This window comes from Mercenaria mercenaria, chromosome 5, assembly GCF_021730395.1.
Source record: "Mercenaria mercenaria strain notata chromosome 5, MADL_Memer_1, whole genome shotgun sequence".
NCBI lineage: Eukaryota > Metazoa > Mollusca > Bivalvia > Venerida > Veneridae > Mercenaria > Mercenaria mercenaria.
The window spans coordinates 90284130-90299836 of record NC_069365.1 but is presented as its reverse complement, the minus strand read 5'-3'; the positions used below and the strand labels follow the sequence as shown (position 1 = coordinate 90299836).

The window sequence follows — 15707 nt, the reverse complement described above, 5'->3', positions numbered from 1 at the left end:
ACTAAGAGATTAGTTCATGTGATGCTTATTTTCTAAATTATCGCAACAGATTAACACACAGCGCGATGTTTGTTAGCTTCCCATCGTATCAAAACAAGATAAAGCTTTTTAGGTCTTACGTAATTTTACAGTATGTGGAGAATGAATAAATAGCACGCAAACTTGGCCAGTCACACAAAAAATAACATTCTAATGAACGGAACAACATAAAACACCGGATAATTTAGATTACCTTTACTTTGTTTGAAATGAAAAGGTATGAGACTGCTAAGCCAAGAGATTAATATGTTCTGTTCAGTTTTCATTACTTAAGTATTCCGTTGCGAACGGCGACCTTTTCCATAAACAAGAATCATCCATTTACGTCATTACTAGTCGTGACATCAGTAATTACTTTAGGAAAAGGTACGTCTTACGTTAACAATATAGTTTATGCTGCAACAACCCGTCATGTCAATTTCAATTACTAATAGTATCTTACCCTGTCGCAGCATAATCGAGATATTTAGAACGACTTTTGGTTTCGTTTTCTGTTGAATTTATATACCCTTAGTCTACCAGTTTAGATTTGTTGTGAACTGTTTAATACCACCCTTCCCACACCACCACCACTACCACCACCACACACATATTAATATTACGTATCGTGATACATCAGAGATAAGATGGAACCTTATGGATATTCTACATATATCACCTAGCGCCAGCAGTCAGTCAAAACAGGATTTATTGCACCTTTCAGTACGTTGCACCTAAATGTCATATCTCCTATGCTGTTTTATTCAGCCAGTTTAATAATGAAACGTATTATATGAACATTGTTACTGATGTGTTATCCATCGACAACTTCAGTCAACCGCTACACATAAAAATACAGCACATATAAACTTTTCTTTGTTGTATGACTAAACTTACATAATGAAATCAAAGAAACTAGCAACCTGGAATCAGTGAAAAAGCGTATTTGATATAAGGCACTCTCTTTCGGAAGAACATAATATTGTCAGAGCTTCCCCATGAAAACGACATAAATTTTATGTTAAAAGAAAACTTTCTTTTTTTCAATTAACACCTTTAGATACATACTATGTATTTTATTGTATCAAAAATACAACAAAGACCGCCTCGGTAGCCTAGTGGTAGAGCGTCCGCTTCGAATGCGGGTGATCGAGGGTTCGAACCCCGGCCGCGTCATCCCAAAGACGTAAAATATGGTACTATAGTAGCTTCCTCGCTTGGCGCTCAGCATTAAGAGGGTAGTGCTAGGACTGGTCAGCCCGGTGTCAGTATAATGTGACTAGGTAGGGTATCATGCCACGCGTCTACGGCGTGATATTCCAGTGAGGCAGCACTATAAAGCTGGGCATTGTGCTCACTGCTACAAGAAGACAGCGTCGTTTATATGACGGAAAAATGGTTGAAAAGGACGTTTAACCCGAACACACACGCACGCACGCACACACACACACACACACAACAAAACATGTTTGATGTTTCAATACTAACACATCCATACACAACGACTTTTACAGCTTGTAAATAATTGCATATCAGCCGCGTGGGTTCTTAACCGCATGCTGCTTTTTAGTATAAGAACAAATGAGAGGTGTATATTTATATTTTATAGAAACTTGAAACGTTATACAAATAAAGACATATGCTTTCATATTTAGAAAACGCTTTAATAGAGAACACATTAAATTTGATACCATTAAAAGGCGTAACTTGTGTTACAAAATACACCATTTGTGGTATGATCTTTATTCAAATTTCTTTTGATTACATTTTTGACTGATACGTGTTTGCGCCTGGATCGTATTTTCTTTGAAATCCCAAAACATGTTCATAAAATTGCAACATTACGTTTCAACTAATTTTTATCATGTGTCTGCCTGTTCATATGTACAGTTCTGAGAATGACGACAAAATAGTGGTGTTACAAAGAACTAGGTAAACATGTTTTTGCTGTCTTTTCTGTTCTTTTGGGATCTTGGAGTACTTTCAATTTTACTATTAAAGAATTCCGCTTAAGGCGGTGCTATAAGGCATGGGGAGTGTTGCGAATTTCATGAAACAAATCGAGTAAGCTATAATATTACTATGTTGCGTTCTATTCTTCCATTTTTTTCTTACATATTTCATCGCTTGTAGATATAAAACTGTATTGTACATTAAAACTTCTACCAGGGATTTTTTTCCCAAAATAATGATAAAAAGCTGGGCGATGAATACAATTGAATAGATGTAATATAGATGTAATGTTTATTGTAGAATAAAACACCGTTCATTTGTATAATATATTTTCTATTTTCAGATGCAAACTTAAGGGACGATTTTAAAACCAGTAACTAAAAGAAAATAATGCGACCTACCTATGTCTATATCTAGTGAGGTGAATGATCCTTTTTCATATATGACGTTTGTTTCTATAAGTGTTGAACCATTTATATTACCATATTGCTGCAAAATATCAGTCCAGTGCGTGGATGCAGAACTCAGAACTCCTGGAAATAGATAACAATATATTAAAGAATATTGATAGACTAACGAACAAGAAAGATTAAGGTAAACCTACCTTACTTTTCGTGGATAATAAGGGGCAATAGTCTTTTTTTATATATATTTTCTTTTTAACGCAGGATGCGTGTGCCTTGATCCGGACACCATTATTCAAGGGAAGCTGGTGATAGCTCTATACAAACGGACGGACAAAATCACACCAGTTAATATTCAATCAGACAGACAGACAGACAGACATATACTTCATATATGTTTTCGATACGCAAATTCTTAACAATTCCATATATTACTTTGATAGAACAGAATAAGATATAATCAATAATTAACTCGCAGTGTCAAGGGAGAGCTCATAGTATCTAGTCCTGTAATACAAATTTAAAGGTATAATCAAAATATGTGTGTGGTCATTAAAAACAATGTTGTTCATATTTTCACAGAGGCAATCAGTAGAATTACTTATTACCATGTTGCTAGTAAACATGTATAATTATTTCCGATTTGAGAAAATCACAAGTAGTGTATATTGGTATGTTTCTTTGTATAAGAAAGCCAACATTTTAAAATGTTACATATACGTGTTTCAGTGATTGACAACATCTCAGACGAAATTGATAGTTTTCAGTGACGTGACAGCTGGAAACATATTCATTGGTGTAAACAAATAATATAGTTTATTCGATATATTGTTATATATACGGTAGTGTTCTTTGTTAGAACATGGCGTATACGTATATTAATAGATAAATTAAATATAAATCTATTGCAGTATATTATGATGTGATGTAATTACAATGGTTTATCGATAGTATCGAGTGTTGAATATGATTATTACTATTAAAGAAACAAACCGTGTTAAGCACGTCTCCATAAAGAATAAATTATTTAAAGTGATACTTGTTTTGATGGCTTTAAGAATATATCTTTAACATTTATGCAATTAAGCTATCAAATTGTAGATTTCATAAGGGTTGGTAAAAATAACGGTATCGTTATCGAAACATTCTTGTCTTCCGAGCGTCAAACAATAAGTGTTTAGTTTCCAGTTGATATCCGTCTCTGACTATTTAGGTACTGAAACAACATGCAGAACTGTTAGCATATCTGATAATACGATACCTGATGAAAGTTTGAATTATACCGACAATACAAATAAGTGAAGTGGGCACCAATTTTCCATAATCAAGTATGCTTGTCAGAAACTGATAAGAAAGAAATATGGTTTAACGATTTAAGAAGTAATCGCCTTGCATGGAAAAATAGCACTATCATTTCACATTTCTCATTTAGTAAATCAGTAAAAGAAAACATATATAAGTGGAATCTTTTTTATACAAATCTAGGAAATAGGATTTTGCATCTTTTATTTAACAAAATGTATTTCTAGGGTGTATTGAGACTGACATTCCTGGCTCGTGCTTTTTGCTTTGCTTTTGTACCACATACATACCTTCCTACCTACCTACACCTACCTACCTACTATATGGACAATTCAATGAGAAAACCTATTAAATAATTATTCCACAATAAATAGTTTAAAACAATTTAAAATGATTAGAAATTAGCATATAGAGAATATGTTATTTGCCAACTATCATTGTGCGTCTACTAGATTAATTCATACCTTTGAAGCCAACTGAAGTATTTTAATAAAAAAAAATAATCAAAATTATCTCCCCAATCAATTACCTTATGAATGCGAATATGTACAGACAGAAGTCTGGTCGTTTATATAGTAGACATTAACCTGTGGTATAAATAGTCCAGTAAAACGATATATCAAACAACAGGTAATTGATAAGACGTGCACATAAGCTTTTGATTTGTAATCATTTGATTGCAAGGCGTTTGTTATAATCAGACTTGGGATGCGTCACGTTGTTTGAGGTCCTTAAAAGTAAACGATGTACAAAAAGTAAAAACGAAAGATGCTTGTGTTGTTTGAGCAGCTGCTATTTTCTTATATTTTTTCTCGTATATTATCAACAACAATCAATATATGTCCGTTTGATTAATTAATTTATATATTTCCATCGCTATATCTCAGAGAAATAATAATTTACTGAAGTATTCATTCTATTTATCAAACAAACGGCTGTGGCAAAATCATTTTTTCTATTATTTCATATGGTATAAGAAGATCCTCCTGCATAAAGAATATACAAAGAATGCCCTAAAACCATGTAGACGTTAATGAAACGCTGGAAATTACTCAAGATTAAATTCTCTTCACAACAAAATGATCGATAGAAGTTTATCGAAAAGCACATTTTAGAAGAAGCAATAGTGTTGTCAGAGTGGGGGAAATGCCAATCAAAGTATGAAAGGAAACGGAACAGCTGAATTTAAGGAAACATCATAGACAAATATGCAACAGAACTGGTCAGATTCTAAGAACGTACACCATACCGCTCCCCCACTTGTCCTTCGAACTCTACCTCAAAAGGGAACACTTCAACGGTTTGTTTGCAGACCTACCTAACTGACATATAAACAATGACCAAATAAAACCTGTGTAAAATACAACGGTATGATGGCAGTAAGGCTAACTCAGTAATGTGAAAGTATAGACTAGAAATCAAAACAGTTTAATAAGAATGTGAGTGTATAGAATAGAATAGAAATCAAAACAATGTCGACAGTTGAATAAGATGATTTACAACATAGTATAGAAGTAAAGAGAAAATTCATTTATTTCAAACTTAATTATAATATGTTATATCCAGTAAATGGTGTCTTCTCGGGAACATTTACAAGTATGGAGGTTTTAAATCATACACCGGAAATCACTTTACGATAAATGTAACTTCGTATCAATAAGTTTAATAAATAAGAATGTTTAAAACATATGTGGGCTATAAAACAAATTTTGACTTAAATGAAACTTCATGAAAAACATACATACTGAAGAAAACGTTTGTGTCGAGGGAATACTTTTTCATATATCATTTCATGTTTTATCATTACTTTACTTTTTGTTACTGTTTATTGATCTTTTTTTTTTTTTGTAAATAACTAGAATGAAATTTTATGAAGTAGATATCCTTCAAAAAGGGCTAAATACGTTGCTTTTAGTAACACCATATGGTATGTGAGAAATCGGAAGGTGATTGAAAAACTGATTACTTTCGTTGTCCTTATACTTTTTGTTTCCGTGTGTCAACTGTTCCTGCTTTGCTTTTACAATGCATCTATTTCAGAATATAGACAAACATAAAATGTGGCAAACTTAGATTGATTGTATACTGCAGATGAATCACGATGTGTCAAAATCTCATAAAATAAATAAAGATTAAGATTCAACCTTTTAAGGCCATTACATTTCCTATGTGTTCATTAAGCAGGTTTTGTGTGTTACTTTCAATGAATTATTACAAAAAAATGTACTTTATAACGAAGGTTTCAGCTGTAATTCGACACCTGGAATGATTAAAAAATGTTACCAGGTTAATTTGCTAGACATGATTTTACAATTGTATGGGACGTATTTGAACTCACATCACTCACATGGTACATGTAATAGCGAGTTTGTACCTACCAGTCGTATTTCTTTTGAAGCTATCATTTATACTTTTCTAAGAAGTCATTTATTAGAAACTTAAACAATAACTTGATATTAAAGTGGCCGAATCCATAGCAATGTGATTAAATTTGGTTTTATGGTGTGATTTGAAGTATAAACGAGTGTCTCTTTAGCTTAACCCGTGACTTGTTTTATTTCTGAAATGGTAATTATCATCCGTATCTTTTCCTATCCGTTTGTTCATTTTTGTATACAACAACTAAAGACTGTTTGCCGCTTTTGATAATAGCGTTGTAAACAAAAGTTATGGTTGCAAATAGTACAGGTTAGAACAGAAATTTTAGCTTTCGCGGCATACAGTTCTTCGCTCAGATACGATCGTATATATTCTCTCTTGATATTTGTGAAAATAGATCCGATGCCCTTTCACGCTTTTAATATAACAAGTTCAACGGGAAATGTTTCCCAACTGTCTGTCACTGAACAATAATATGGCAATGGTTCCCATGCTATTGACAGTTTTATTATATCCCGTGAAGGTTAACATGGTCTGATAATATTCAGGATGATGTTTTCCGTTTCAATATTTAATACAGCCACCGCCATCCCATCCACTACACACACGCAATTTCACAATATATTGCACTTGCAAACTTCGGTCAGTTTTTAAAAACAAAAGCCATTATGACGAAAACGAATAATGTATAAATCATAAAAATTTATTAATCTTGTAAATATTGATAAAATACAAAGGTACTATATAATATAAGGAACGTGGTAAAGTGATCATGATATCACCTGTGTGCATTATTAGTGTAACATCTACACCATGAACAATATTTATTAAGTATAAAATATATAACACATTCATTTTCGACTGAATGGAAAACACTGAAGCCGTTATATAAATTAAGAAGTCTGCAGAAAGTCTACAAAAACGTTCATGCCATCATATCATAGAATGTTTTACGGTTACTTGGATTGTAAAGGCAAAGAGATTACGTATAATTATAATACTAGGCATTTCCTGTAGAATAAATGGGATATGACTGATTTGTAGTTTATTTACTAGTAGAATACCGCCATGATTGTACGCTTAACAGTGGTATCCCGCACCCCTTACCATGACACCAATTATATTAATCAGTGTAGATATTTATGTAATGGTCTTTATGGCTTTAATCAGTATGTTGCCATAGCTGTTTGTACTTAGTGATTCTTCAATAAAAATAATCCGGAAGAATATCATACATGTGCGTTTTATGGTCTGCAAAGTTAAAATCTTTTCTGCGGGCTGAGAGTGGATAGAAACTGTTTATATTCGTTGCAAAGTATTATGTTTCGAATAGAAGGAAATAAAGCAATCAGTAAATCCGGAAACAGGAGGTGCATAAATATTTACATTATATCAAATGAACGAATAACCAAAACAAAACACTGAGATGTCAGTGTACATCAATTTTGCAAAAGATGACATTTGTTTTAGAGCCGAAATTTGAACAAAATAGTTTACTTATATATTATAACAAATTAACAAAATAACTAAGATAAATAAAAATAAAAAAAAAGATATTTTGGTATATGTATACAATGTATCTGAAAAAGTGGGCAATTGCCGCTCACAGTGAAGTTGAAAACGAAAAGAATATTTGTACGATAAAGGCAAATATTATAATTCTCAGCAGTATGTAATTGAAGATTTTATGTGAAAATAAATGCTTAAACCAGTGATCTTAGTTATATTCTACCTTTACCTTTACTAATTATTATATTTGCTGATACAGTATATTATACACTGTGTATATTTGGTAATCTGTCTGATGCTTTAATGACTCAGTCATCTAACAGTATTTAAAACGTGTAAATGTGAGTGCTTTTTATGAAAACAACCTGAGATCACGTAATACTGAAAGTATATATGCAATGAATACAAAATTAGAGATTCTGTCTTGTTCTTGAAATCTTACGCTCCACCTAATTGTTTTTCTTTCATGTGTGTGTGTGGGGGGGAATGAGAAAAATCATGTGCAGCCACAATCTTGAGATTAATAATATCTCAATTAATTATCTATAACAGGTAAAATGCTATATCAAACAAAACATAATTGATGGTATATTCATACACATGTTTGATTTGTCTACATTTGAGTCATAATCACACTTTTTTATTCATCGTAGGAAATCGTGATCTGCAACCTTTTACAAAATTTCTTAACCTTTATTGAGTTAAATTGCTTAATACACTTTCATCTTTATGTCTAGTAGAAAACATATTCGGTGATTAGTTCAAGGATTCATTCTACTTAGTCATTATTCTGCCGCGGCAAATACGATATTTTACATTATATCATAATGTATAACAAGATTAAATAATTTAGCCTGCCCAATTAGCTCAGAAGGTAGACAGCGAGAAATTAAATGAAAAAGCCACGAGTTCAACCAGCAGGCGCTGTGTAACTTTAATTACAGGCATGATGTTACTTAATGGAAATTCAGTTAAGAATCGGTGAATAAGATTTAGACCTCAGTTCATACAAACCTTATTGACAATGATTTCATATAACATTCAACTACGTGTAGTATTAACACAGCGGAAAGCCTACGGCGGTGTTACTCAGCAAGACCATGACAGACCTGCTGACTGAAAATATTGAACTGAAGTCGATAAAACTTTACGTTATATAATTATTTTCCGATTAAATAGTCCGTAATTATTTTTTTGTTGGGTTTAACGTCGTACCGACACATTTATAGGTCATATGGCGACTTTCCAGCTTTTGATGGTGGAGGAAGACCTCAGGTGCCCCTCCGTGCATTATTTCATTACGAGCGGGCACCTGGGTAGAACCACCGACCTTCCGTAAGCCAGCTGGATGGCTTCCTCACATGAAGCATTCAACGCCCCGAGTTAGGCTTGAACCCACATCGATGAGGGGCAAGTGATTTGAACAATATAAGCTGTAGGAAATACAATATTCTGTAGAACATATCAATACCTGTGAATTTAAGGATCTCATTTAAGTTTCTGTCTAAATCGACAACGATGCATTTTTGTTTTAAATCCGAGTAACCTACCAGCACAGTATTGAAGACTAATTTGACATAAAGACTAGGGCTGGACAAATAAAATAGTTTTGCCCATACCGCCTGTTGCAAAACAACATATACGTGCATACATTGAATAAAAGAATTATGCATCAAAATGAAGGGTCTTTAAATCTAAATATTTCATTTCCTTCCTTTTTAAAGCAGTCGAAGAAGAGAGGGCATATTGTCAAATACAATGGTCACAGTGAGCTCGACATGGAAAACCGTTTCCGATCAATAACTCGACAATGCTTTGGCCTGAGACCACCAATTGCACCAGGTCTGTAGATTAATCTTATTGTCCAGAGAGTGTAGGTCAAATGTCAAGATCATATCGACATTGATATTAAAATGGTTCCTAATCAATTGTTTGAATCGAACTTCTTGACATTATTTATGGTTAGTAGTTGATCTGTACAACTTCCGGGGTATGTAGGTCAAAGTCAAAATTGCTTTGACGCTGGAAATTACTGAATGTTTTGACCTTCGACTCTCGAACTTTATATAATGATTACTCAAACTTTACAGTACACTTATATATGGTTAGTCTAAGATCTATCTTAAGGTCGGTCAGTTGTCAAGGTCACTGCATTTATTTTCCATACGATAGACGTTAAAACCGAATTTTGTAGGTTTACAAAATGTTTAAAGTAATATCAGATTGTTTTGGTAGATTGATAGATAAAGATGCGCCATAAACAATACTTTTTTCTCGTTAACATTAAGCTTCGTCAAAAAAACTAACGAAGGTTACTAAAGCTACCTTAAAATTAGGTATGAACCAGGTAATTTATCGTTTTCTTGTGTATCAATATGAAAGCTTTTGAAATACACTCATTCAAACTTCACTCATAAAAGAACGTGAAAAAGAAATGTATGTCTAAAGAATGTTTCACGCTATTACTTACAAAGGGTGTTTCATTGAAAGTAACGTTTTTATTAGTATCATTGTAAGATTAACTCTCGCTCGTGTCTAAGGACCATAATTTATGTTAGTTATAAAGAAACAAATATAATACGTAACTGGATCTCATCTTGTGTGTTTGACATTTGATTTGAGACAAGTTCCAGCAGAAATGTTTCCCAATTGTCTGTTAATACACAAGCAGATGCCTATATTTCAAGTGTTATTGACAGCTTCATGAGATCTTGAAACAGTTCAAAGCTCCAATGATATCTAAAGGTTATCTATTATCCCTTTCTCATACCTACCGACTTAAAAGTCGTTCAATAGGAGCACTGGACTAGTGGTTAATGTGTTGGCCGCTTAACTCGGTGATCGTGGGTTTGAGCCCGACCGGGGTCACGACCACACCTTGTTATATGACAACAGTACTGTTTTTTTCCAGCTTGCGGACTATGAATGTTTCAATTAAGTTTAATGTTTTCATAACAGTCTGGCGAAAACAATTTAAATATGAACTAAACTCGAACGACTACATGCTATATCCTGTCGTAAGATATATACATCAGTTTACACGCTTATACACTTAATGAAGCAAAGTAACTTACAAAATCCATATCACACATTAAATCTCAAAGGTATTACAAGATATTACGCCCTATCTGTTAAACGTTTTCGCATTGTGTTTGTTTTTTTACTTTACTAAAATATAACTAGTTACATTTCTTCAACAAGAGATGTCCATAAATATGCTTAATTTTTAAAAGCAAATGCAATAAAAACAAAACAAAGGCGCCATAATTTTGAAGTGAAGTAGAGAAATTGACGTTACTTATCAATTAATGTTCATATTGTTGTATTCCATAAGTTAAGTAATTCCATCTGAAGAGCTTTACGGTTACCTTAGTAATCAGATACGGAAAAAATGGAGAATATTCATCTATTTCTTAGGATCCTTTGCCGAGCACCCATGGAGATAACGGGGTGAAGTATTATCAAATGAGTGAAAAGATAGGCATTCATGCAATACTGAATTGGATAGGTTCCATCTATCTATCTATAGAGATCAAAATAGTGTTAATCAGTGTAAAACATTATGTAATTGCCTCTAACCGTTCGCGTTTTATGTTTGGGTTAATTTGGTTAAATTGGGTTTACGTATGGAATTACTTCGTCCAGTTGCATTGCTTCTCCAAATTTAAAGTAATGTAAAATCGAGGAATTAAAATCTATGTGTTATAAAAGTTAAGGTAATATTCTTCCTGACTATACTTACTAAAGTAAGAGAGGTTGAAAGAATCATAAAATGTAAGGTCTTTTAAAGATGCAATTCTGCAAAAGCTTGTTTATTATAGATTATACACGTTTTCATAGTATTATTTACCAGTCACTAGATTTTATCTTTGAGTAAATGAGTAAAACTTTGAAGCAATATATTATATTCGCATAATGTTCTCTCTCAAAACATTTTGACAGCTGACAGCATGTGTGTTCTTCTTTTAAGAATTATAACTTCCACGAGAAATGTGTCCAAAGTTTCTGTCACTTAACCAGAAGACAAAGGCTCTATGTTCCCTGTTGTTGACAGATTTATGAGATCTTACGAAATGACACATGCTCTAATGGTATTTAGCAGTGACATACTATCGCCTTAAGCTTTCAGGAGACAGCTGTTTTCATCAATTGACAGAATAACGCATAGGCGTTGTGCAGTGAATTACCTCCATTGTATTAGCGTAAATCACTACAGATGAAACAGAACTTGCAGGCACTGTTTGAAGAGAAATAATAGTTAATATGCGAAATACAATGTCTCTCTAGGCATGCTAGTAAAAACTACAGTGTTAAGAATATTTAGAACCAATTCATCCTACATTCTTGAAACCGCATGGATAGCCCCGGATAGATAAAACCATGAGATGATCCTTTGTGAACATGGAGCGCAACCAAGCAAAAATAAAGAACATTAGTTTCGGCTGTGTCTGACCATAATAGGAAATGTGAAGTGCAACACTATCTAGCTCGGGCTTCAGCATGGCTCCTTGTAATGGAACATTGAAAGTCTTCAATATTTTATCATTTTAAAGCAGATAGGCATTTATCACAAAATCTGAAAATCATATATTTTTATTCACATATTTTGCAATAATATTGTTTGTCACTGATATCTTTTAGTTAAACTCGTTATATGTAAATTATATACCTTTTTACATAAATGATTTAGAGATGCTTTATAATTTGTTTTCGATACAACTTCTCCGCGGTATATGGCTTTTTTGCGTCGATTCGCCATACAATACAACTCACTCACCCCCCTGTCATATCATAATTGAAATCATTAAACTATTAATACTGTGACTCCGTAACTCATGTCAAGACGTTCGTGTCCTGGATTTTCAGATAGCAAACATTACTAAGAACTGGCTCCTTACTCTTTAAAATGCACACCCTTATCTGAACGGTGGACCTAATATCGGTAAAGTCTGAAGATAAAGGACATCTCTGAGAAAATGTTCAAACAAAACAAGCAAAACTGTATGAAATCTTTTTAAACGTAACCTGCATTAACCCTACATAATACTTCTGGACATGGTACGGCAAATGGTATTAAGTCGAATAAAAGGACTCTATGGCAATATTTATAAAGAAAGAATACATTATATTATATACTAGGCCTCGAAGAGTAATTGAATATGTGGTTGTTAAATTATGACATGTCCTTGAAAGAAAACACATTTGAATTTCATGCCTTTTATAAGTAAGCAGATGCAAATAAAAGTTATTGAGAAAATATCTTGATCCGCAATTAACTTTTTCACGTAGTAATTTCAGATGTATTTATTACCTATTAATCCACGTCAAATAGTACAGGGACATAAAGCCAGAACGCCTGAAATAATAAGTACAAAATTGATGCACCATACTGTAAGCTGTGTTCATTGATTTACTTAAAATTTGTTTTGTAGACACATCAGCGCAATGAAAGACGTATAGTGTCATTTCCAGCTTTTGGCTTTTGTTGGTAGAAGATGATCAAAGGTGCCACAGGCATGAACGTCAGCTGGGTAGAGCCACTGACCTTCCGTATGACATTTGACAAGTCTACACCTTAAGCTAAGGATTGAACCCACATCAAAAGGGACAAGTGATTTCTATGTCAGAGACGTTAACAACTCAGCCGTGGTTGCCCCTCGATCCCATATAATAGAAAAGCAATTTTTTAATCCTTAATATTTTTCTTTCTTCTGAACCACCAGTATGAATAATTACAGAGTAACAGTAACTTTCAACATTATGGCCCCAAGAGAAAGAATATTCAGTAATTTGTTTACTGTCTCATTCTATTTGCCCATTACTCGGCAGCGGCAAAATCTATATTTTCTATTATATCATATTGTACAACAAGACCATACTGTATGAGGAATATATAGAGAATGTCCTTAAGTCATGTTAACGTTAATGAAACGCGGGAAATTACTTAAGATTAAATTTCTCGTTAGTGACAACAAAATGATCGTCCTCTCCTCAGGAGCTGTCCATCAACAACACAACAGTGAGTATAAAGATGAATAGTTGCATTTTTTTAAGATATAAAAACTAATGAATTTCGAAATTGTTTTATGTTATAACATCTGCTGAATCCCAATGGATTAGACGTATCTCGAGCGGATGTGAAGGCGAACTGCTAATGCTACAAGAAAAATAAACAAGTGTTTACGCTGTTCTATCAAAAAACGTGTGAAAAGCTAAAATGTCGATAACCGTACATTCATGTTTAAGACTTGTCTTAATTATGCCTCCTTTATGGAGTGCGCATATATAAAATGTATGTTAATAACACGTGGTGTCTTTTCAAACAATTACTCTAAAACACCCCCTGAAAATGACAAAGCAGCATATTTATGCTGGAATAAAAGACAATATAGTTTGAGACTTTGGATGTACTTTTGAAAGATTCATAAACAAATTAATCTTGAGAGCCATTACAAGGAGAATATAAGACCGAGGCGGTGTCCCATTTCATTTTTTTGCTTATTTCGTCCGCGGTTTGATTGGATTTGCCTATGCATCTATTTTGAACATGTATTAATAATGAACGCATTCATACAGGGCTTAAGAAAGCTGTCTCTTAGACTGAACACTGTTTTTAACACTCTTTATTACCTAAATAGAACCATAGTAACTAAACTAGTAAAAAGCATTACCATGTGCACATTTTTTTGCTAATTATTTCTTTTGCTTGACAAGTTTTTATTGTGTTATTTTAAAACTTTACGGTGTTTACGTATAGCTTATCAAGCCCCTTTTAACGAATAACTGTTGTTAATTTTACATTGGTAAATATCATGACAAACAGTAAGACCAATAGCAGATAGCAAATAGCTGTGTGTTGAAATAGTGGTTTACTAGGAAAGTTCTTAACAGTTCCCATGTCAGATTAGGCGTCACGATAAACCCTACAGTCTGTTAATCACATAAGCTTACTTGAGACATCGTATGTTGTAAGTTGATGTATTGTGAAAGATTATTGACAAAATATTCTGTATTTACATAAGATGCGTACTTCACACCTACGCACGCTTTTTTTTTGTCTGATTACAATTTTTCTAACATTAACAACCACTTCAAGCCAAGCATAATTTGTGAATAAATTTGTGCAAAAGGACTGCCGTATTGGGACAACATGCATGTATCTGTTAGAACTCAATTTATGAAAGCAAAATGTCCCGTCGGTTTGAACAAAATATTCACAATTGACAGCTAACGCGATTTGTTTAACATTATGTGCATGATACCAATTGGCCTCTATTAAATTACTTGAACATTTTAAAATAATTTTTGATGGGGCATTTCTTCAGCAACGGTTGTATGCTGAAATGAAATGTATATTAATTCCTCCATGAGAATCATTGTTTCAGACCAAAGAACTAAATCTACATACGTGTTGAAAACTATCAGCATTTATAACTGAATATGTTTATCCCTAACTTGGAAATATGTTTTTTTTCAAAGTCTAAATATTGTTTTTTCTAATTCTAGAACATATCTTAATTCCCACATTTTTAATATAACATATCTGGTTAACATTTAGGAAATGTCACGGTAACATGTGCAGGTTGCCAATGATATTATTGTATTACATATCTTTAAAACTGTTTTGCCAGCAAAACAATGTTACTATTTAATCATATATTTTGAACCTTTTTTGCCAGTAATATTGCATTTACAATTATTTATAAACCTAGCGTTTTACTTTAACTTTTAAATGGTGTCTATGAATATGCTTTCATTTACAAGTGTTTCTTTTTTACCCATTTGCACATATTAGTATTATTAGATAAAAATATAAACAGCATTCTAACAAATTATCTGACGAATTTTGTTCCATTCCATACTGACCTAAGCAAATGAAGACAATAGATCTAAACCAGCAACATCGATTGGTGATTTCGAGTAGGATATACAGGTAGGCGAGAAAGCATTGTTTAAAGCGGTTAACACGATGGATATCAAAGGGGTATGACAATATACGGTACCATCGTGTATAACACTAGTAATGTAGAATTAGTTTATGTACCATGTTATACGAAATAATGGAATCCGGGATATTTACCTATTAAAATGAATCTAAAATTTTAATAACAAGTAATAATATTGACATAAGTATTAAAACCT

The 15707-nt window shown here is 33.0% G+C and overlaps 1 protein-coding gene across 6 annotated transcripts in view; it reads right to left on the bottom strand.

Moving 5' to 3' along the window:
• LOC123557908 (glutamate receptor ionotropic, kainate 2-like) overlaps positions 1–15707 on the bottom strand; it is a 107250-nt gene that overhangs the window by 56627 nt on the left and 34916 nt on the right. For all 6 annotated transcript variants that reach the window (XM_053544267.1, XM_053544265.1, XM_053544269.1 and 3 more), the window contains exon 2: positions 2373–2504. In XM_053544267.1, the coding sequence (XP_053400242.1) occupies positions 2373–2504 (132 nt within the window). The remainder of the gene's footprint in view (positions 1–2372; positions 2505–15707) is intronic.